General features: G+C 37.6%; 1 protein-coding gene across 1 annotated transcript in view; it reads left to right on the top strand.

The window, feature by feature from the left end:
- The first annotated feature begins 5,037 nt into the window (after positions 1-5,037).
- The window catches only part of LOC124163840 (transmembrane protein 26), a 48,539-nt gene continuing 27,601 nt past the window's right edge, over positions 5,038-25,975 (top strand). The window contains exon 1 of the mRNA XM_046540945.1: positions 5,038-5,231. Coding sequence (XP_046396901.1) covers positions 5,038-5,231 — 194 coding nt within the window. The remainder of the gene's footprint in view (positions 5,232-25,975) is intronic.

Raw genomic sequence — 25,975 nt, 5'->3', positions numbered from 1 at the left:
CACTTAGCTGTGAGGATGCGCGGAAATCGGTCACGTGACTAATACCTTTCCACCCGAGAGCAGATTTGAAACGAACCATTCGATTAAAATGAAGGCGAGCCTTTTATCGGCGCAGTGGAATACCAAAGTTTTTCCGATTAGGACCCAAGAGCCGGGGAGGTATTTCCCAGCAGACAACATAATCGTGAGTAACCAGAGTAACCAATCCCATTGCGATCTATAGTATAACGAATTTGTTTGTACTGAATTTTTTTTGCCGTTTTACCCATGATCAGGAAATGTCATGTCGTGAAATATTTGACAATAGTGTTCTGTGAGCATATTTTGTAGTCTTCATTAGAATAATGGATACGAAAATCATTGAACTGAAATAAAATTATCGATATTGGCAAAATTTCAGTGCCTCTACACATGACATATCTATAAAGTCTCGGATAGTGAATTTAAACAAGATTTAGAGACTCATCTCACCGATTCCAGGCTGTGAAGAAGGAGCATTTCCCACAGTCTGTTCTCTGTATTTTTATACAAAAAACTATAATATTTCCTCTTTTATTTCGTAAAACATCACGGAATGGGTGATTACCATTGTTAATTGCAATTTATTTAAATATGAATTGTTATACGCCGAGAAATTAAAGCTTCCCATTTAGGGACATGAGCGCACGAGCAACGCTGTTGAAAATAACCGTCATTTAAAAAATTTGAACCTATGTCTCTACTCATTAGATATCATATGCGAATAATTGGAATGACTAATTGCGCTAATTATTTTCAAAAATTAAAATTTTCATCGTTTTTATCATTTTGTGCGAATTTTAGAATAATTACGCCACTGTCTTTCCACAGAAAACTTGAACTTAAATGTGCAGTAAAATATAATCATCCATTGCAAGTTATTTCGAATTTATTTTTGTCCTAATCACAGATCCACGTTTTTTCCCATTCGATTTCAATTGCTGGCAGAACGATTTATTCTGTTTTTTTGCGCTTCCTTTGATTCTATTTAAAATTGCAACACGTCTGCAAATGAGTATTCTCGGTATTGCGAATGCGAATAATTGGAATGACTAATTGCGCTAATTATTTTCAAAAATTAAAATTTTCATCGTTTTTATCATTTTGTGCGAATTTTAGAATAATTACGCCACTGTTTTTCCACAGAAATAATTCATGAGATTCAATGACCCATTTATGATTTCTAAGAGTGTATGATTACTTTGCATTTATGTAGTCTGATAATCCGACAAATGGGCGTCTGTTTTCCGATCCTTATATAAATGTGATTTACCCATGCAATTTGAAGTTGCATACAAGTGAGTGAAACTATATTAAATATTTACTGAACCCATTCGAAATGACTAACTGCATCTAGATTATCTAAATTTTGACGCAAGGCCAATAAATAAATTTATTTCAAGTATATCATTTTTAAATAGTCGTAATTTTGCTATGCATATTTCTCCCAACAAAACATGACAGTTTTTCTGTCGCGAATAGATAAAAAAAATGTTGGATTGATTGAGTCATAATTAAAGGGTGCATGAAAGCTGTGTTTTATTGACTTTCAGATAAATTTTATTAATTAGCGTAAGAATTCCTCTAATAGACAAACTGTTTACCGGTCACTTAATATCGACATCCTTGATCCACTAAAAATTCCGAAACCACATATGAAACGCGGGCAGGGAAAGATATCCAATGTCGTCTACTTCCAAGACTTAAATAATGCTTTTTTATCATTTGGATTGTATTATGGTAGATAACAATATTTAGTGAAAAGTATGTGGAATAAGAATAAACGATGACAATTTAGCTTAAAATTATGGAAATATCAAGTTAACGGGATGACGAACGAATCGCAAAACTTAAACTTGAACTTAAATGTGCAGTAAAATATAATCATCCATTGCAAGTTATTTCGAATTGATTTTTGTCCTAATCACAGATCCACGTTTTTTTTCGATTCGATTTCAATTGCTGGCAGAACGATTTATTCTGTTTTTTTTGCGCTTCCTTTGATTCTATTTAAAATTGCAACACGTCTGCAAATGAGTATTCTCGGTAACGAAGCGTACATAATTTTTTCATGGTGAAATTTATGTATTTTTATCAATGCAATCAGACCCGGACTCTTAAGAGGGAAAAATATCCCCCGTCGCGAATAATTGGAATGACTAATTGCGACAAATATTATCGAATTTTAAAATGTATATCGTTTTTATCATTTTGTGCGAATATAATAATAATAACTGCAGTTTTTTCCAAGATAATTAATCCCTATCAAATAATAACCCATTACTGTTTTCGGAGTGTCCATCAAATGTGCGCATATTTTTCGATCAAGGTAAGAATTCGGTTTACCCATGTAATGAATGAAAGTAAGTTAAATGTTGACTGAACCATTATTATTTTCCAAGAGAATTAATCCCTATGAAATAATCACCCATTGCTGTTTTCGGAGTGTCCATCAAATGTGCGCATATTTTTCGATCAAGATAAGAATGCGGTTTACCCATGTAATGTATGAAAGTAAGTGAAATGTTGACTGAACCTATTGGAAAAGACCAATTGCATCAAGATTTTCGAAATGTTGGCGTAAGACTAAGAAGAGCATTAAATCCACGTATATCACTTTCAAATTTCGTAATTAAAATAATAATCACGCCTTTATCGATCCGATTGCCGGCAACACGATCTATTCTGTACCAGCACACCTAATGAAATGGATAATTTGAGGCGTGGAAACATGATATTTCTTAGTGTTGAACCAAAAAACCTTATACATTTAACATAAATGATTTTAATACCGACCAGTTTCGTCACCTGACGATGTCGCACAGCAACGAAACTGGGCGATATTAAAAGAATCGATGTGAAATCAGGAATATCATTTGATTCAACACTATCTATTCCGCGTTTTTTTTTTGCGCTTCCTTTAAATTCTATTTTAATTGGTTACACGTATATAAATGAACTAGCAGGCCACCGGCGTTGCTCGGGAAGGATAGTACACAGAGAAGTGGGAAACTTGGAACTTGGAATTCATGGTCATATGGCAGGATTTTTAGGTAAATGAACAAAGCAGGTATGATGATGGTAAACAGGGGCGCAGCTAGGAATTAAGGCTGAGGGGGGGTTTCGGTGCAACTAATACCGGGGTGTGTGGGGTATGGAATACCCACCAGGATAAGCGGTAGGTGCGATATTAATTGCGGAATTTAAGATAAATGGTTCAAAATGGTGAGTTTTACGGCTTCTGAGGGATGTTTTATTAATCCTTACACTATTCTATTAGTAATATCAATCCAATTAAGTAAAATGGATTAAACTTAAAATTTCTCTGAGCTCTGGGGGGGTTTTATCCCCCAAACCCTCCCCCTCCCCTCGCTGCGCCACTGATGGTATACATATGAAACAGCAAACAATGGAAAAAAACGATTTCCGTATACCGCGCACGGGATCGCCTTATATCCCGCTCCACGACAATGATCGTTATGTATGTCCGAAAGTGCGTAGACCAAAAACGTCGAGTGAACTTATAACCCAGTAAAAAGGCTTGCACCGAGAGTATTTATAGTTCGGTATAGTTGACTTGTATTTTCTCTTGGAACGTGTTGACGTATCAAAGCGATTTAACACAAGGAAAATATCACTTGACACATTGTATTTTCATGTTAATCTTAATATTCATTCACTTCAAGATGGCTTTCTCACTAACCATCCCTTATTTATCTCTCATCACCATAGACACCACCACCATCAAATCAGCAAAAAGAAATCAAAATAAAAACAAACATGTTCACAGGCCAATAAAACAAACAACAAGTGAACTCAAGAAAAGAAAACAAAATAAAACATATACAAAAGTGATTTCAGTCATAAATACACATGCATCAATTATCCCCCCGATAAACCCTTCCCCCCCCCCCCCCCCCAGAGCTCAGAGAAATTATTAAGTTAAATCTATTAGTGTGACGATTGACAAAATATCCCTCAGAAGGCCGTAAAACTCAATATTTTTGGACCATTTATCTTATTTTTTCTGGCGGAGGGCCCCCGCACCTCCCGCTTACCCTGGCGGGTGTACCACACCCCCAGGCACCCCAGTATTAGTTGCGCCTGAAACCCCCCCTAGCCTTAATTCCTAGCTGCGCCCTTGGTATGCCGTGACGTAACAAATGGTGATGGGAAAATGACGCAAAGGACGCGTTGGGCGTAACCGAAAGTAGCACTAGGGGCTTTGAGAGTATGATATGCACATATGTGCAAACTTCGGTCGCAATCCGTGCAGCCGCATGGAAATGCATAGCGGACAGACAAACAAACATCCTCTTTTATACATATACGAGCGTGATGCGCCCGCTCCCAGCGGGCTTCCCCCGCTCTTTTCAATGCAGGTCCACAGAGGGATAGGCGCGTTTCTAATTTTAAAATGTAGAAAAAAAGGCAGGGTCTTATGTACAAATTTAATTGGAATGTCCATGTACAAATTGAGGTCAGAGGACCTCTTTAAACATAACTTTGCAAGTAATTACACTATCCTCTGTTAAACGCGCATGATGACTTACACTTATGTATCAACAGGAGACTTGAATCTGGAATCAGCCGCATTTTGATAAAAGTTATTTAAAGAATGCGAGATATCGTTGCAAATGAACAAATGTATAAGTTTGTGCGCCGTTAAAATCAGGAATATTTACCGGTTTTTTGTTTTTTATTTTTTTTTTTTTTTTTTATTTAAAAACCGATTTTAGGAAACAATAGCAATATTTAGGTAGTAAGATATGCCGTCGCATGTTCTCAGATAAATTCTGTGCATGTTGGTACTTCATTTGTAGAGTTTGGTTGCGTATGAGTTGAGAAAAAGGTATCTATACAGTAGAAATAATATAGAAGATAGATGTTCTCTGTAGTGAAACTTACATAATTTTAACGAAGAGAAACTCATGTAATTTTATCATTACCATCCTGTTTTAACGCGTGTGATTTTCGCCCCTATAGAACGAGCGGGTGGCGTCCAGTTGACGGGAGGTCATGGCGCGTGTGATCGCTACAGTGAAGGCGGTGGTGACGCGGCTGGTTTTCGCGGCGCACGGCCTGCTGGCCATTTGGCAGGCGGTGGCCCGACGCCGCGAGCCAACGCTCTGGTACCTCTCCCTTCCCATCATGCTCCTCTTCTTCGAGGGACTGTTCACGCTCACCGTCAAGAGGAACCAGGAGTGGAAATGGCAAGTACACATTCCACAAATTGTATCCACTCGCCGCCAGCGGATTTATCATCGCTGATGGTGCCCAAGTTCTCAGCCTAAAGGCTGTTTTACACGGGGCACGAATTTGCGCAGATTAGAACAGCATTTATCTCTCGTTATGGATGAAATAAGAAGATTCAATAGCGATGGAGAAGAAATATTTCATATTGAAATTAATACTTGCAATTTTACACGATTATAAAATTAATTACGACCTCGGTTTCAATGCTATTATGCATCATCTTCAAGGTGATGAGAAACATGAAGGTGACCTCAAAGATGAGTCAGTAACTTTGAAGCCTAGATCGTAATAAATTTTACAATTTTGGGAAACTGCAATTATTTATTTCAACATTCTCACTATGGCGTGCAATTTCTCGAAAGCAGGAGTGAAATTAGGAGAGGAGCTATTTTGCCAACTCACATCTCGCATTTGCATTCTCGCATGCGTTCTAGCAATTTACCGGTTTACACCACGGAATTTTGACTGCGCTTCCGTACACATGTCAGATCGTGCAATTACGCGCCCCGTGTAAAACGGACTTGGAAAATGGTTGTCTACGAATACGGATCGGAAAAATCGATTTTTTAGGGAATCTTTCCTCGCACAAAAACATTTATGGAAAAAACTCAAAATGGTGTCCACAAAACTTTAAACCTTTATGGTAGGGGTTCTCAAACTTTTTTTACTACGCCTCCTCCTGGAAAAATAGAACCTTCCACGCACCTCTTCACAGTATATTTTTGGGCGTGTGAAAAAAGCAAGTATTACATTGAAAAAAAACATGTAATTTTACCATAACAAACAACACATTTTAAGCAAAATTCACAATATTATTACTATTGCATAAACATTTGATATGAGGCACCTCTGTTCTTCGATTATGCTTAGCTATAAAAGAAAATGTTATATACAAGTCGATTGTAAGGTTTTCTAAACATAAAGGTTCACATAAAAAACTACAACATAAAATTAGCTATGGTAGTATATGTGTTGGGCTATTTCACTACGTCAATTTTTGGATGGCCAAAAATTGATTTTTAACTGGAATTTTTCGCAATGATTGCACAAACTCATCCTAGCCTAAGATTTTGCCGCTGAGAACGTTAATTGCATAGCGACCAAGGATAATTTACGAAGTGGAAAATCGTCATGGTTTTCAGCGACACTTTTCGCTGTGACCGTGAGTCTCCTTAACATTATGAAAAATGCGACTTCATTCGCTACAGCACCCTGCATCATCAGAAAAATGGCAGTAGAGTAAAGATGGACCGAAGGATAGTGCAATAGGCACGCTATCTTCTTAAATGGAATTTTAAATTCAAATATATGTACTCAGTTATTGAGTGAGTTCATTTTTAGGAATATGCCACAATAAGAGGGATAAAGTGTCCGGACAAGTCATAAGAATCTCTAACCACAATTTTAGATAACAATGCGCATTTGCAGTAAGAAAAGTATTTAGCAGCATTGTACTAGGTCCATCCCCTCAAAAAAAACTCTTTGGTGGTTTAATTTTAGCTAAAATTATACAAAATTCCTATGTCGGCGATTAAAAAGACTTAAAGAAAAATGAAAATTCGAGGACTGCAAAATGAAAGAAAAAAAACTACCCCATAATGAAAGTTTAAAAAAAATCTATTCGAGAGGATTTGAGAGATCTTACCAGATGATGTCGACAGTTCTACGAAACTATTGTCGTTTAAATAATCATCCTGTGGAAGTTTACAAAGTGTTTTTCCTGTTGATTCAACGTGAATCACAGATTCCATAAAGTTACGCCAGATACCATCTTATTTGTAAATCACCCTTATTTTTATCTTACAAATTCGGTAATAAGATGTATGCTCCCATAAAAATCTTAAGGAGGAGACGAAATAACTTAGTTGGCCACGTGATGAGACATGATGGCCTGATGAAGAAAATCGTGGATGGACAGGTGGAGGTAGATAATGGGAAGGGACCTCCCCGAATGAGTTACATAGGGCAGGTTATAAAGTATGTGAAAGAGAGGAAATATGTTGCTATGAAAAGGGTGGCGGATTTTTTATTTTAATGTTTATAATTTTTTAACATTTACAGCTTTATATATTTATATTTTTTAATACGAATAAATACAAAGAAATATTCCCAACCTCCAATTCAATTGACTCACTGTTTTTTGTTCCTACTGATGCGAAAGAAATAAGCAGCATTATTAAGGAATTAAAGTCTAAAAAATCTAAAGGTGTTGATAATATTTCTACACAAGTTATAAAAGAAGTAAATGCAAATATTTCGGAGGTCCTTGCCCATATTGCTAATCTAAGTATGTATACTGGAATATTTCCTAAACAATTAAAAACTGCAATAGTGATACCAATTTTTAAAAAAGGTGATAAAATGAACGTAAATAATTACAGACCAATATCCCTATTATCTGTATTTGCTAAAATAATAGAAAAAGTTGTTAAAGTCAGACTTCTTAAATTTCTAAATCAGCATAGTTTTTTCAATAAAAACCAATTTGGATTTATGAGTGGTAAGAGTACAGAGGATGCATTATTAAAATTCTGTTCAGAGCTGAACGACGGACTGAATAAGAACTGTAGAGTTGCTGGCTTATTTGTAGACATTACCAAAGCCTTCGACTCCATTAATCATAACATACTAATGAATCGATTATGGGAAGCGGGTATACGTGGAACCGCATATGATTGGTTTCAAAGTTATCTTTGTGATCGAGATCAATGTGTGCGTCTCAAAAATTGCTACAGTGAAAAGATTCGACTCACCTGTGGTGTGCCACAGGGTTCTGTGTTGGGACCCATACTGTTTTTAATATATGTAAACAATTTATGTGCTGGCAGGTTTAAAGGTCAATTAACGTCATTTGCAGATGACACTGCACTAAGTTACTCTGTTAATAGTGTTGATGATCTATATGAACACATTCAAAGTGATCTATTAACACTCAATATGTGGTTTTCGACTAATTATATGTTGTTAAGTGAAAAAACGAAATATACTATGTTTAGCATGAGTAAATCTACCCCAAACAAAAGTAAACTATACTATCAATGTGCAAATTGTATAAAAGATAATGTTACTTCCTGTGATAAATGTATTTTGATCGAACAGGTTAGTCACATAAAATATTTAGGTATATATTTTGACCAAAATTGTAAATGGAAGTCTCACATAAATAAATTAAAATCAGGAATGATTTCTATTGTAAGAAAATTCTACTTCCTCAGATACATATGCCCTGAATCAGTGTTAAAAATGGTATATTATGCTCTCGTTAATTCAAGATTGCAATACGGAATAGCCTGCTGGGGTGGAGCATATTTTATCAACATTAAACCATTGATAGTGGCGCAAAAAAGGGTTATCAGGGTTATAACACGATCGTATAGGAAAAGCCACTCATTTCCTCTATTCAAAAAATTAGATGTCCTCCCACTAAGGCATTTATTCATTTATAAAGTCCTTAGAATATTCTATAACCGTAGTGGTGAAAAGGCCCGACCACAAAACTATGACATTAGAGCTTGGAGAAACTTCCATATACCTAGGCCGACGATTGAAATTTATCGACAGTTATACAATTACTTAGGGCCTAAATTGTTTAGCATGTTGCCAAGCAATGTAGCAAACTCTGAAAAAAGATGGGGATTTGCATCCTCTGTAAAAAAATGGCTTATGAGGTGTGAGGAAGTAGAGTTTCTACTAAGAAAGGTGGGTTAAAAAGTTTACAATAAAAGGTATATTGTATATTCAATGTATGTAATTATGCGTTTATATAAGAAAAATAAGAAAAATAGTTATCCTTGTCCAAATATTTGAAATACGTTTTGTAATAATGAATGCAATCGGCAATAGAACAAATAACTGAATACAAAGAAATTTTACTTCTCATGTGTGCTAGCACCAGACCTATGTAAACAGTTTAAGATGGTAGCCCCAAAACTACTCAAAGGGGTACCTATATATTCCAAAATTATTTAAGTATGTTCTAAAATGTAATATTTGATTGTAAATGGAATAAATTATATATTATTATTATTATATTTATAATTATTTAATATTTGTAGCATAGGCAAGGGTTGAGAATAATTTACTTCGCTCAAAGATAAAAAAGGTACAGTTTCCGGCGTCATTTGGTGGAAATCATTAATACTTAATATAATGAAAGTACTTATCTATTTCTTACCTTCTTCATTTCAACCGATCCTAGTTTTGGCACAAAATGCCATTTCCAAGGTTTAAAGTTAATTACAGGTTGAAAATGGCAATATGTGCCGAAACCTGGGTCGGTAGAAATCAAGAAGTGTGGATATAGACGAGTGCTTTCATCATGTTAAATTACTCTGCTTACCCTGAAAATTTCAAGATGCGAGCGCAAGTTTTACGTGAGTAATCCGTCGCCGAAAAATAACGCCCGACGTCCTCTTGATACTGTGAGAACAGCAAATTCATCGGCTCCGACGTTTTGCATCGTCGTCGGAAAAAGGCAGAAGAGCAGAGAAAGACAGACAAAGGAGAAGTAGAGGAGGCAACGGGGGGAGAGGGTTGATAGACTGAAGGGGGCAAAGTGCTCTGAAGGCGAGGGTAATTAGCCCACGAGCTCGACGACTGCGTATTGTCCTCCGTGCGCGATTACCAAAGCAACGCAGACGAAGCTCTCCAAGAAGGGAGTCATCAGTCGATAAAGTATCCACGTGAAGGCCCGAGATAATAAAAACAAAAAACTATCGGGCTGCGCGCTTATAAAAAGCCCTGAAAGCATCGAGTTAGCAGTCAGGGTTGCTACTGGAGATTCCAAAACTCAAGTTCTTACGCTTTACTCCATAGGATAGAAAATGGATAGGATTCAAAATCATTTCATCTATATTTGATAATAAAGGATCGTTAAATTAGACGCGGAACCGAAATTCATTGACAGAATTCTGGGGATGGTATGAAAAGATAAGTTACGGCGAAAAAGAAATCTTACCGCCATTCATCTTGCCGTCCTCTCGTAGGTTAAAATTGGAGAATGCGGAAGTTGTCGCCTACTTTTCATGAGTTGGTGACGTCATTAGAGTTTCGTTACATTTACTAGTTCATGGTAAAATTGCCACTGAGAAAAGGAATCGCACACTAGATTGTAAACGACGAAGATCAACGCGAGGCCCATGAGCATGGATAAAGGGTAGCTGAGAAGCGGCCACCGACTCTACATGAGTTCGTGACGTCAACAACTTATGCGCGAAAGGGTTACGACCACCGATTTTTCGCCGCGAATAGCTCGAGGAGGGGATGTTGGCAACGCGTCCCCTCAATATTTCTTATAAAGGTTATGTCCCCCAGAGAATTTAATAAGGTTATAGTGAATTAGGGTGATCGTTTTTTAATTATTTCTTAGGACGGTATTTTACACGGAAACAATAGATTCGTACAATCACGCATTGTTTTTTCTCCTAATGGGATATAAAATTGAGTATAAAATGGGGTAAAAATGCTTTTAAATCACAATATCTACGATTTTTTAATTTCTGTGGGAGGGACCCCCGATCCCTCTACCACTGTGAGGTATTCCATACATCCAGAATCCCCCAGAACCCGTCTCTACAAAGTCTCACTGCGATCAGCGACTATCATAACCGATAACATAAAAAATTAGTGGCAAGACTATTTAGGCATCCTTAAACAATAATCTCCGCCCATTATTAAAATGCATCATAAGCCCTCATTTCTGTCATCCGTGAACTCGTGCGATAGAGATAATAGTATAAATCACTCTCGAAAATGAAGATTTTTTTTCAAAATTTTCAAGGCAAACGTTTTTAAAACGAGACTCCACAGGTTTCCGAGGGTATATAGCGGGAATCCAAAGATGCGCCTTGTACACAAATTATCTCGAGGACAGTGGATCGATAATGACTCGACAGCAGAGAGAAACCCATTTAGGGTCGATCATGAGCACCCTTGGCCTCGAGTGCAGCATAAGAAAAAGAAAACAGTGCGCTAATTCTCACTATTTCGACTCCTGCTTTATATGTGATTATACAAATTGTTTATTTATGAATATCAATTCAGAAGTCACGTAGCCAGGAGAGGTTGGCTACACGGGGAAACTTTTTTCCCTTGTGTTGACTACCCTTGGTGCATTATTATTATAGTATTCTACCGATTAAGGTAGGTTTCCATGGAGTATTCGAGAAGTGACCTGGGAGCCTTCCTTTCCTTCCAGCACTGCCTTCTTTAATTCACTGTCAGGCCTACTCTCTTTCAATCTATCTAAAAATCCTATTCTTTTCCTTCCCCTCCCTCGTTTCCCCAACATTCTACCCTCCAACACCATTTTCAACATCCCCTCACCGCTAAGCACTAACTCCATCAATACCTTCTGTCTCCTGCGTATCTCATCTAAAAGCTGCCTCTCCTCGCCAACCATCTCCAGCACTTCGTCTTTCCTTTTCCTCTCCGTCCATTTCACCTCTCCATTCTTCTCCATACCCACATCTCGAATGCCTCCAATCTTCTCTCGTCTTCTTTCCTCAGTGTCCACGTTTCCGCACCGTAGAGAGCTACACTCCAAGCTAAGGAAACCACTGAACCAGCGGCATCTATATTCTGGCACTCCATTTTTCGATATATGTACATCTATATCCTACACCGCAAACCGCTTTTTAAGTTTCGTCCCGGATCGAAACTAAACTCCTTGGTGATTTTAATTTCGTACGAGAACGAAACTAAACCTAGCCCTCGTATTTTCGTTTACCTCCGGGTCGAAGCGAAACATTTCCGTTTCGTTTCACTTGCCATCCCTGGCTTCTGGGCGCCCTCGGCCCCAACTTCTGAACAATGTTGTTAGACATTAGATGAGGTTAAAATTTGCACTTTACGGATCCTAGTTACAACGAAATTTTTTCACGGCCTCTCCGGCTATCCGTTACGTTCACTCGGCAAATGAAACAAGCCAAGAAAATTGGTGCAAAAGACTTGCTGCTGTTCCATGGATGAAATTCCCGCTCTCAAAGCCTTCGTGCCGTTTCATAACTTCCTCAGCGCGAGTCAACTCGAGGAGAGAAAATTTCCTACGAATTTAATATCTCGGGCGACGACGAGGAAGCTACTATATTTCGCCCAAGGACACTTCTAGGGCAAACTCCGTATCCTTTCACCCGCATAAGGGCCGGTCGATGACAAGTGATGAAGACGAAACTAGCATCATTCTGAGGAGGAAAATTCGGAATTTCTACGAAAAAATGATGTCCCGCGAACCTATTTCGCATGAATTCTGTGTTGCTAAAGGGTTGATAAACTCCAGAAATGTGTACGTTAATTGGGAATGAAAGACAGAATACACTTCGAGCGACTCAGTGTCGTGTTATAGGTCTTCATCAAACAAAATTGGTTAGAGCTATTAGGCTTTAGGAGATACGCTTCTAAATTTGATAGATCTTCCATTCGAAGGGGCTCGGCAAGAGCGGATGCAGGATCTTTTCTTGGGGGGCACAAGGATCTGATAGGCAGGCGGTCTTAATTAAGGCGGTCTGGGATTAAAAACAACGTACAAAAACTACTGTACGTAATATACTCTTTATTTTAAAATAAAAGATATTGATATGAAAATATTAATAAATTTCATGTTAATAAAGTTATAACGATAGTTTTCTTTCATGCTTCCTTTAGGCAGCTTATATTTTTTACTAACACGCGATCGATATTGGATAAATCAGTACGGATAATTTTCATCTCGGCATGGCATGCTCTCCGTCGCCTTAATGATTTTGTGTTGTGCATATGATCTTTTCAATCTTTCAAAGTACAAGAGCTCAATTTTAAATATTAAATGCATTTAACTGTTCGCTCTCTCAATAAATAGGCACGATAGCACAGCTCGCAATACCCATTTTATTCTCAACTACTATTTACAGAGTGCACATTTCTTCGGCTCAATTGCTTTCACGAGTGGAGGATGATTCAGGTTTGCCTTGTTACAACTTAATCCAACGAGTTGATGGAGCTAATTGCTAACAGCTCCAAAGCGAGACTATTCCTAGAGAGGAACCCGCGCTGACGAGATGAAAAACTTGAATGTCAGCTTTCTCCAGCGGGATGCTTGATCGGTTGACAAGAAACCTCGTTATTCATTTCCGAAAGCTACCACTCAACTCGCTATATCCGGAAGTATTCCAATCAAACAACCTATTCAACGTATCTAGCTATCTGATGCTGCTGTTTTCACGTACATTTCTACTTGGTGGTGCGTTCAGAAAATAACGGGAATTTTAGTTTTTTCAAAACATAATTATTTATTCGTCTACATTAATGTTGTCGCCTTTAAAAACGTCCCTATTATCCAGGTCTCTGTGATAACCTTTAGTTCTGTCAATGATTTCTTTTAATGTCATCTATCTATATATCATAAAATCCCCTAACGACCACTCACTCATTCATTCATTCACTCACTCATACAAATGTTTGGGGTGAACGAGACGAGATACGACAAAAAGTCTTATGAAGACCCCCTCTAAAAAGGTCGGGGCCTAGGGGGGGCAGAGCCCCGCAGCGAGCAAAGCGAGTCTATACTTATAAACGGGCGGCCCTGTAAGGTTCTCTTTATTTTTTGAAATAGGAAAAAGTCACCCGGAGCCATGTATAGCGAATGTGGAGGGGTATCGTTACAGTATTATTTTTGGCCAACAATTCACGAACTATCGATGAAGTGTGAGCATAAAATCGCCGAGCTCATAAAAACACGTCTAATCTCAGCGGTTGCCTCAAACGACATAAGCAATGAATATAGCTGAAATTTTTATCATTCTTCAGGGGCATGAATCCCAACACAATAAAAAAATGTCGATCGAACTCTCCAAACTCGCGGAAATTTTTGTTAGTCCTCATTATTGTCTGAATTCACTTTTTATTCTATGACAAGGGGAAAAATATTGAATAAAATGTGATCGGTCTCATTTACAATCAAGCTATCAAATTCGTAATTAACAACTATTAAAATTACTCTTCGAAAAAGTAAAGAGTAAGTAAATTACAATTACGATCAGAATTACTTTTAAGTTTTTCCTTGTACATGATACAATCGCAGTAAATATTTTCTCAAACAGAGAATACTTAAGCACCAACCAGCATTTCAATTACTCCTTGATGCCTTTGTATAAATTATTAGTTCAAATTCAATTTCGGCACCTTAGGCATTAATAAAAATCTTCTACCACAAATGTACAATAGTGTATGAAGTGGATGTTGAATAGTTCTCGAACACTTCTTACATTAATTCGGTTTTGGTTATTGAGAACTTGTCCACTATATACATCACTTTCCGTCAGCGATTCATTCTTCAATATGAGCATCATCATCGCCTAGATTTAAATGTGCCGTGCACTAGCAACAAAATAAACATCAACAGCTGACGTCTTTTTCCATTAAATTGAAAAAAAATCCTTGATGATTCTCGTGTTAAAGAGGGAAACGATGGCGGAGAGATAAGAGGTAATATTTTTATTCGATCAATACTCAATAACCCAAATCGATTTATCTAATGGCAATTAATGGTCATTGAGTTACGCTCATTCGTTAAGAATTTGGCTCTTCAACAACGGTGACTTCACTACCCCTGAATTAGCACTCTTTATCTCTACTACTTGGAAATCATAGAATAGGAGTGGAACATTCATGATATAGTGTTGAACATGCCACAGCCGAAACTCGAGGAATTCCTAAATGCCATCGTTTAGGTGTTACTTGATTGAACTCCTTCATGACTATTAGAAAATGATAAAACTTCCAGTTATTCACAATAATTTATTCACTTGCGACCGCTTTCGATACAGTGTAGAAGTATGCCAGAAGATTACAACCGTCCCAAAGTAACAAAATAAATATCAACTGTTGATTTTTTCTTCATGTTAACTTGAAAACAAAATTCTTGAAGTACCTCGTATTAAACAGGGAAACGATATAGGGAAAAGAAGAGAAAATATTTTTAACTGATCAATTCTCAACATTCCTTGGAGTTACACTGTATCGAAAGATAGTGCTCTGTATCGAAACAGCTCGCAAGTAAATAAATTACAGTGGTATTAGTAAATTTTTATTCTTCCCTAATAGTACGAGGAATCCCCATCAAATATTGGGTGCAGAGCAGAATTCATCGACTATGAGCGAAATGCGCGAGCCGAACAACGGAAAACAGGTCTTTCTTCGGCTTTCGGAGTCACTCGGCTATGGAACCTTTTCGGGTGATCCAGACGCCAAATAAAGAGAGGTGTAAGGGGGAAAAAGAGAGGCTAGGGTGGTGGGAACGTGCTCCTACAGATTGGCGACGCCACAACCCCATATCCCCGTACACAAAGGGCCCGAAGGTTGAAAAAAATCTTCGAGGGTGTTGGTTGGAGGAGGAAGTGCATCACGAGGGGGTTAATGGACAGGTAAAGTCGTGAGGAAAAAATTATGATAGTCATATGTTTATTTTTTTAAACATACCTACACAGTCTATCCTTAACATTTGAGCGAAAAAATTGTCATTAATCCTATCGTACCGGCAGAATTCACACCATTAATCTATTGGTGTTGATGGAGACTTCCGCGGAGTGGTGCAGTAGGACCAGCTTTTTCTCGTGTTGTCCTCCGCGTCGATTCATCTTCATAACGACAATTTCGCCGGCGTTGCAGCCGGTATCTTCAGTTTTGAAGTGTTGCAAGTTTGAAGACTTCAAACGTGAAGACGCCTGCTCCAACGCCGGCGAAGCTGTCGTCAGGAAGATGAATGGACACGGAAGACAACCCGGAAACCTAGCTGAGCTTAACTGAAATGGTATCTTTAAGGCATGAATTTATATCTTTATATACTCATATTGCTCTGTCAGGTGAAAAGAACCCGATATTCAACTCTCAAATAAAGAAACTTCCGCAGGGCGGCTATGTTTCCTACGGGCGATCGGCCTGTAGTCGTATATGCAACTACTAGCTGTGATGCTTTTAAAGTCCGAAAATTATTGCATAAAATTAATCATAGATTATCGTGTTTAAAATATCGATTCTTGAGCTTGCTAGGCTAACTGATGTGTTGAAATGGAAAAGGTTCTTAAACTTTCTTCAGGGTTCGGGGTCACTCGACTATGAAACCCACTCGGGCGATCCAGACGCCAAATACAGAGGGGTGAAGGAGGCGAAAAGAGAGACTAAGGTGGTGGGTACGTGTCCCTACAGATCGGCGACACTACCACTACCTCCGCAAAAAAGGCCCCGAAGGGTGAAAAAAATCTTTAAGGGGTTTATTTACTTGTAGGATATAATGCATCAGGATCATCAGGTTAGGGTTGATGAACAGGTAAAGTCACTAAATGTGAATTTTACAGGAGACAAATGAAAGAGGCTTGCTAACGGTGCGTTTACACGGTGTAACATGCTACATAAACATGTTATATGTGACAAGTTAATTGTAACATTTGTTTTACATAATATTTGTTCTATAACAAGAGTCCAGCGGAGAAAAAAATGCCCAAATAACATGTTACAGACTCAGTCGTTACGCTAAAAGCCAGCATCGCTTTCAGATTTTCACATTTGATTATTGAAATGAAACGATTACTCGTACATAAGAGAATAAGAGTAGATTGCGAGTAAAAATTACCAAAGACGTAATCGTCAATAGCAGTTCTATTATTTTTACTTCATTATAACAATAGTTGAGAGTTGAAAATCTCTGCAAAAGCTATAAGACAAAAAGGATGGAATTGAATTTGCTCATAATGTTATGAAAAGTAAAGGAAATTTTGTGATTCCACATAAGTTTAATGTTCGATATAGGTTTCGAGGTGGCACTACATGATCGGGTACAGATGCATAGAAGGTAGAGAATAAACAGTCACACACAAAATTATTTCAAGAACACAACGGTGTGAGGAGAGGGTCAAGGGGGGGAATTCCCAGGGGCGGCATTTGGCCAAAGAGGTGGTGAATGGGTGTAACATGGAGAGGATTTGGGATTTCCGTACTTACATTGTCTTCAAAGACAGGCCCTCGAAGGAGGTTGTAAATATCTGGAGGGGGCATCTGTGGTTTCGTGCGTGGAGGGAAGTGTGCCAGGGATGTGGTCCGATACGAAAAAGCACTTTAAAGCACGACATTTCAATAGTTTCGGACCGCTCTCACTTTAAGACACTAAACCGAAAAGGCACGAAACCGAAAGGGCACTAAACCGAAATTGCACGAAATGGCACTTTACTGAAAAAAAGTACCGATCCGAAAAGGTACCATAGTTTCGTGCCATATAGTGGAATATAGTTTCGGATCTTACATCTCACTCACTCAAAGGCGAAGAAGGGCTGAAGAGAAAGAACATTTATCTATAAAAATTCTAGGAAAGAGGGACTGGAGGGAAAGAGAAGGAAAGGTCATTGGCTACTCAAATGAGGTAGCAAGCTGGGGAATTCCGCGCGGGAAATAGGGGTGCTTGGGTAGGACGAGCCACGCCCACTTTGACCAAAACATTGACAATCCCATAAGGATCAGTGCTTGCTATTTGGTGAAATTTTTGGTCATAACTCGTTCATACATTAAAATAAACCATGAAACGCACGCTTTAACCCTTTTTTCCTTACTTCATTGCTAGGCTTCGCGAAGTTACGACTCAAACATCTTTTCCGAGGGAAAAATTATCATCAATCACCACGGTTACGTTCTACAGCCTGCTTAGCTGAAAATAAAATTTTACGAGAGTAAACTAGTCATTTACCTGCACTTATACCGGTAGTTAATTTTATCATAGCCAACGGAAATCTAACAATCATAGTAAAAAAGCAATTTTCAAGGATATCCCCACCAGTGGAGTGGCTGACGGGTACAGAGTTTACACATTAATAGAAGTATCTCGAATGATGGGAAAAATCCGATGAAAATCACCAGCGAAATGCTAATGATTATGAAAGCATTTTTCATTTAATGTAGTTAATTTTCAGAACAAAACTTCCCCACCTCAAAATATCAGTCGGAGACTTAAGTCCAAAAATTGTCAAACCAAGATGGCGGAACTTTGACCACGCTAAAAACTCGGAAACGGCGCCTCCAAATAATTATAACCTCCTTGCAGACCCTCTCCTCAGACAGTTGAGTTTTTGAAATTTTTAAAAATAATTTTGTTTGAGACTGTTTATTCTCCGACTTCTGTGCATCTGTACCGGATGATGACGTGCCACGTCGATACCAATATCATACATTAAATAGTTATGTGGAATTACAAAGATTTATTTACTTTTCATTATGTCAAGCAGATTCCATAAAGTCACGCCTGAAACAACTAATTACTCAGCATATTTCCTCATGCTCGTGTTCAACGCCGGGTGTATTGGCGAAAGAGTGGATATCATTCACTAATCTTTCCGCTTGGTGGGCGTAAAAAAATTCATCAATTTTAATTTTGTTCCCCGAAAACCCTCTAGGCCGCTGCTATCGCAACCTCTTCCTTGCCTGAGAAACTTCAAGGACGACGCGGAAACCCTTTCATAATTGAACTCGATGAAAAATTATTTTTTCTATAGAAAACGCTCCATAATACCTTCATGGGAAATTTTGCTTCGACAAGTCCCTCAATACAATCGGATATCGGTTCAAATAGAGTAACATAAAACTCACAACAAAAATTAATCCACAGTGACGATAGGCTAGTAATGCCATTTTTTCTATTTCCGATAGGTAGTGGTGAACCGCATTCAAAATTGCTACACATCAACAATGTTCTACATCCTTGAAGACGTTAATTCATCTCTTGATTGAAAGATATGCGCGTCTACATGCACACTATATCACACGCAGTCTACCTCGGGCGTAGTATGGCGACTGGTGCTGGGACATCCGCCATTAGCTTCAAAAAGAGAAAGATGAAATATAATTTTGAAGTTTTGGCTAGAATTGTACGGTTTTTACCATAATTTTAACATTTTATTTAATTAATGCATTATATTAATGCAATAGTATTTTATTAAATTCGGAACAAACGAATTCCTACTACTCTGCAAACGTTTGATTTTGTGAACCCACTAAGTCCTAAACACTTTACAGAAATAAAAATTCAGATTGCTTGTACATTTAGAAAACAATAAGAAATGAGAAATTTCGAAGAACTACTGAAGAACTATTGCATATAGAAGAAAATAAATAGTACTTTCCATACAACAACTTCTACTCAATACACAACTGGGCATGAAACAGTGTTTATCTGGAGCAGAATGGAATTTGAAAAAATGGGTAAAGTTCACAAAGTATAAAAGAAAAAGTAACGCAAGGTTAAGTTTTTATGAACGGATCTTAGCGGTCGTCAGCTATAGCATTCAATTTCGACACGTAAACAAGGCATTAGGCGAAGTTGAAGCAGTTCAACTCCGAGCGCGGTAAGAATTGATGACAATATACCTATGGATATATCGCCGCTGGCAACGTTGATTTAAGTACACAGGCAAACAATACAGTTACAAATAGCACAGTAGACTTTCTTGACGAACTAGTTACAAGAATGCTACTCGGGTACTCACCGGGTCAGGTTCTCTCTCGCGTCTCTGGGTAAGCTCATCTGCTCCGTTGATGATGGGCATATCGAGAATCGAAACGTCGCTTCAACAAAGGAAACTGTGACCCGGAGGAAAACCCGAGATGAAAAATTCATAATGAGTACACAATTTTATATTGTACAAAAAAATTGCATCTGAGCAAATACCGAAGTAAATTTTTCAAATTTAAGATACAGGAATATGTAGATGAGGGCTTTGAATGATTGATGAATAAAAATAATCACAACAATGTTTTAAATACGCAGGTTCTGATTGACATTTAAATCAATAATAATATCACATTTTAGTGTCATGTTTGAGGTATGATTTATGGTATGATCTAAATGAGGTTTGTTATAGTCGAGGGCAGTAGCGGATACAAAAAAAAAACTCGAAAGGGGGGCGGAAAGGATATCTTGAGTTACATTTACTTTTATCCTAATAAAAAATAATCAAGTCACATACAAACATAAGAAAGTTTTAGTAAATTTATTACATGCATATACAAGACAATGCCATCATTGTATGTGTACAAGTTATAATTGTGGTTCTGCAATATTTGGCATTAAAGGCGGGCCCGCAAGGGGGGGCGTCCACTGCGCCCCCCACCTGTATCCGCCACTGGTCGAGGGATACCAATACAGTAACAGTTTTCTTTTTTTTTTCAAGTATTACTCATGAAGGGTCAATTTTGAGTCAACATTTTATTAAATTTTATAATTGATAAGTGGGCACTATATCTCTTAAACAGCCGCAATTCCCTTATTTATTTTTTAATGCAATGTCAGCGAAACTGTTGTCAACAAAAGCCAACGGACACGTTGCGAACCCGAAAAAAATGCAAGCATCTGATCAACGCCGCGAAAATCTTCGTGCCTACATTCCTTCTGTTTTCCTGCCTCCACCATCGGGAAGCATATTGGCACTCTGAAGGCACTTCTGTGTTGATGAAGGTGGTGAGATATCGCTGTTGAGCTACTGCCAAAGCAGTCAACGTGTACACCAGGCTTTCAACATCGATTCTTCATATATATAAAGTAAGGCGATCCATATTATTATCCTTGCTACGGGATATTTCGTAGAGATAAGTGATATTTTTGATGAACTGCTGAACCTGTTTTAAGTGTTCAACAATGTAGTTACGCCGAGTTAAGTAAATTTGTTGAGACGTGGGCTTTGCTTTCGGCTCGTAAGTGTGGGCAGTGACTGCGAAGAGAGTACGAATCGAATGAGAACGTGGTCGATCTCGATTCGATATATATTAGCAGCGAAGTCGAAGGATTTAAGCTTTGAAATCCGAAGGGGTCCATTGCTATGGAAACGTCACAAATAGAAAACGCAGCCAAAGCATATAGCAACAAATTGCATTTTTTCAATTTATTACTTCATATCATAGGGATCAATGTTTAGCCAACATTCAATTTAATTCTCACGAAGAAGAGGAGAATATGCCTCTTTTGCTATCATCATTTTGTTTTTTTACATCGATTTTCTACATCGATTCTTCATGGATACAGAGAGACGAAATCGATCCATCGCTGTATCGCTCAGTCCAACGCCCTCAAAAGTCTCGTCTGAGGACAATTAAAAGGGACGGTGAGACAATTAGTTGCAGCCTGCGCTCTCAAAAGCAGGGAGGCAATTAAAAAAAAATATTTAGTGAAACAATAATTTTGGCAACGGCGGCGTTGATACTTTCCTCGCGTTCATTTATTTTTTTCTCGTGGGTCGCGAGGGAGAGACGAGAAGGTTGGTATCGGTGTCGCCATGTCTACATGTCGCGCAATAAATAAAAGAACTCCGTACGGCGGGTTCGTTAAAGCGACGACGCCAGCGTCTGGGACGATGAGGTCAAAGTATTGTGCGCCAAGAGAGCACAAACGGTGGAAAAATTAATTAAGGTCATCACCACCGTATTGCATAACGCCACCTCCGTACTGAGTAAGTGTGTGCCTATCGAATTTCAATGTCATTTTTACTCACTCGGATGTCAGTGAACACTTCCATTTAAAGTGTACAGAGATTTACAGAGAAAAGTGTTTAAGTATTTTTCTCGACTCATAATTTCAATTTCTACCTAACATGAAGCTTAACTATCGCTCCACCGGTTTTTGTTTTGGTGAAAGCTTACTAGCAAAAGAACTCAAGATTACAGCTTGAAATGTAGAGTGTCAGAGAATATAAATAAGAAATTCGTCAACATTTCCTGTGTCATGAATTAAAAAAAATGACCTCAGTATTTTCTCAGATCCAATTTTTGCATATCTTCTAACACCATTTTCCCTTATTCCCCTGATATCCCTCGATTTTAACAAATCTGATTTAGATTATGCCTCAAACAGGATATTCACCACGAGATATCATCATAGAATTGATTGTCAATTGAAACCTATTCCAAATACGTAGTGATTGATTTATTATAAAATATAATATCAATATATAAAAATACATTTTTCTACAAAATGTTTTTCTAGGGAACTAAAAATAATAAAATGGTTTTTCTAAGAGCCTGAGAGAGTCTCCATATAAATTGCTTGATATACAACAAAAAAAGATGTGCGAACTTCCTACTATAACACTTAATTTATACTTAACATCAATTAAAATGTAATCAACAAAGCTCATTGTATTTCGTAGTTTTATTATGTTTTGTCCGAAGTATACATTGAGCGTTATTGAAAAACATGCACCCAGCGTTTTTCTATCCATTTTTTACTTTTTGTTTCACGAGAAAAAAGTTGTTTTTTATAAAAATTAATTTTTAAATTGCAATATTACTTCTTAGCTCACCTTTTGAATGAAGTCACTTTTTATCAATATCTAGTCCGTATATTTTACTTAAGTTTCCGCTACCTTCTTCCTTTCACTTTAATTTTGAAATTTCAGTCCAATCAATTTTTATTTACTTACATCCATTTTTCGATAAAATTTTATTCCAAAAAATTAGCCGCTCTAATTTTCTAGATATTTTCCTTTTAATGAACGCAGTGTTACCATCGGATTTTGATGGTAATTTCTAAAAACTAATTTCCATATTCACTTTTGGAATCGGAATAAAAATCTAGATACAGTTACAATCATAATATTTTTTTAAATATTTTATTGTCATCTGGTTCTGAGTAATCCTGAAATTTTCAACTTGATAGCTAATAGGAAAAAGGGTAAAATGGAGTTGTAAGGTTTTACCCTGATGAGACGGCAAACAACGTGCCTAGCGACTTAAAAAAAACGTTGTTGTAAAAAAAAAGTCCCAGCCATAAATTTTGACTTAAGTAGAGCGTTGCAGTCTCGGCCTATACATTGACCTCACAGGAGGACATCTAAATGCTTACGGCAGGCCCTCTGCATCACTTTCAGTAAAGCGAAATAAGGGGGCATATAAATCGTTTTTCATGAGACAACAGAAGAGCTCCAGCTCCTTGACTTCGGTCCAGAAAGAAAAAAACAAAAGGATACTTACTTTTCATTGGCCTTATGAATGACGCAAATCTATTCTAGATTGTTTTCTTAAAGAATCAACTTCCAAAAATAACACTTTCACCGAATTGATGAACTATGGAGAGCGTTTGTCTATAAACATTACAACCTCAAAACTTCGTAAGAATGAAGACCACAAAAAGATGCACAAAGGTTATGAAAAGACTTCGCTGTTTCACAAAATAAAATATATTTGCGACCGGTTTCGATACAGCGTATCGTCATCTTTCGATACAGCGTATCAGATGATGATACGCTGTATCGAAACCGGTCGCAAATATATTTTATTTTGTGAAACAGCGAAGTCTTTTCTTAACCTTTGTGCATCATGAAGGAGTTTCACCATGTTACGCCAACCACCATCGCATTTACCACAAGAAGAGTTGGGTGGACTCCAATCCCACTCAAGCACAGTAATATAAGCAAGGATGGCGAGTGAAACGAAACGAACATGTTTCGTTTCGACCCGGAGGGAAATAAAAATACGACGCCTAGGTTTACTGTCTGTAAAAAAAAGCAAGATACTCGAGTTTGAGGAGCTCTAGCGTCTAAATGAAGCAATCGATTTCAATGCAATAAAAAGCATACGAAAGAGAATTTAGTTCTACGTTATATCATGTACTTTAAAAATTCTTCGGCTCAATAGTATTTCCTGTACTTAATTTTTGACTGTACTGTACCTTGATTTTACGCGCAAAAAACGGGTACTTTTTTGAGAAAAAATTAAGTACAGGAAATACTATTGAGCCGAAGAATTTTTAAAGTACATGATATAACGTAGAACTAAATTCTCTTTCGTATGCTTTTTATTGCATTGAAATCGATTGCTTCATTTAGACGCTAGAGCTCCTCAAACTCGAGTATCTTGCTTTTTTTTACAGACAGTAGTTTCGTTCCCGCAAGCTCATTTGAAAACCCTCAAGGAGTACACATCAGTAAGCTAGAAAGCGCATTTTGATGTCAAAAAAGTTTTCTCATCTCGTACGAGTTCCGGCAAGTCAACTAATAAAATTTTAAAGGCACAAACTGTAACATTCTCGCGTGTAACTGTCTAAAATTTCTATCGCCGAAAACGAGACCTAGGAATCATACCGTATAAGAGAAGAAGATACATTTTTAATGAATCCTATATAGTGCCAATCAATTTCTTAGGAAACTTTTTTGACTCATCGAAGGTACCACGAATATTTCGAAAGAGGATTCTCAAATAGGCCTCTGAAATGTGTAGTGAACCACCGCGCATTTAAATGAGTTTACAAAAGTCCCGACTCGCGTCGCTGTGGGCTTAAATGACCGAGTTTCACGGGGAACTAAGGTATAATTTGGGACATTAACCAAAATGTATGTACATGGTGACTTTATCTATCAAATTCATAACTTTTCAATACTATTCCTCGCAATTACAAACATTGCACTGCAAAATATTGGAAAAAAGTGGATCGCGTTGCACTATTAACCGCGCCACGACAGTTTTGTAAACTGATTAAAAAGCGAACGAAAGGTCCAATAGAACTCTATGCAGTCCCCTTGGTGGGTACCTACTCAATTGTCATGAGAAGGCTGAAAATAGATAGGCAAACGAAATAATGAAATCAGAAAACCCGTGCGTCAGAGCTCAATCTGACACAATAAAAACATTATGTGGATAAAATTGGTGCCAAATAATCGCGTGATCACACGGATATCAACGTCGGCTTGTGTTGAGCCTGGAGAGTCCAGTAATAGACTCTAGTTGCTAGCAGAAATAGTCACGACAGTCATTCACACGACTCGAGAGCATCCGGTATGACGCGGGTTTGCTTCTAGCGCTAGAAATATGCCACGGGCGCAAATAAAAAAAGAAGGTAAAGCGTAAATTCGTCCTAGAGAATCTCCAGCAGTAGCAAGTCGACCGGAATGATCAGTAGACTTTTAATGTGAATATTGACGGGGCGAGATACGGCCAGTGCAATGCTGAACCGCCGTATTTGAAAACAATACAATTACGAAGATTTTTTAACCTCGTGACAATGCGTAGAGAATGGATCAGCTAAGATAAAGTTATCGATGGATAACTTCCAAAGAAAATTCTAAAAGTGATGTGAAAATTAAGCTTAAAATAGCTTTGCAAATAAGAGCTTTTAATGAGAAACGAAGTGTTACGCAGCACTACAGACGTAAACTTAAATGCATGCAAAAGGCGCAACCATTTGGGAAAGGAGCGAGGATACTCCTCTAGATTAGACGCATAAAATATTCAAATTATGCCATCAGTGACATAGAATCCAAATATGTCGTAAATGAGTTTCTGTTCATACACCACTTTCAATTGTATTATAATTATCTCAGACAAAGAATCTGAAAGAATATTCGAATTATCCATTGTTGGCCCAAGTTTTTACAACAATCATTACGAGAATGTAAAAGAATCTGATTACAACAAAAAATTTGAATATAATATTAATAATCAAGTAAAATAACTATTTCAAAGCATTCATCAACTCTATTTCTAATGAAAAAAACTTTATAAGCTACATAAAAAAGCTACGCAATTCGTTTAAAAATGCTACCAGCGAACAGAAAGCGTTTACGCAACTTTAACACGAATTAGACAGGGAGCCGCTGGAAACTCCGAAGCAACTTGCAAGGCGTAGATTTCTTGAGGGCAGATGAGGGCATTAATTGATATACGCAATGAGAAATTCAACTTTCAACCTCACTATATTTCTAGG

This window comes from Ischnura elegans, chromosome 8 (assembly GCF_921293095.1).
Source record: "Ischnura elegans chromosome 8, ioIscEleg1.1, whole genome shotgun sequence".
In the NCBI taxonomy this organism is placed as follows: Eukaryota; Metazoa; Arthropoda; class Insecta; order Odonata; family Coenagrionidae; genus Ischnura; species Ischnura elegans.
This window is presented reverse-complemented; position numbering and strand designations above follow the sequence as displayed.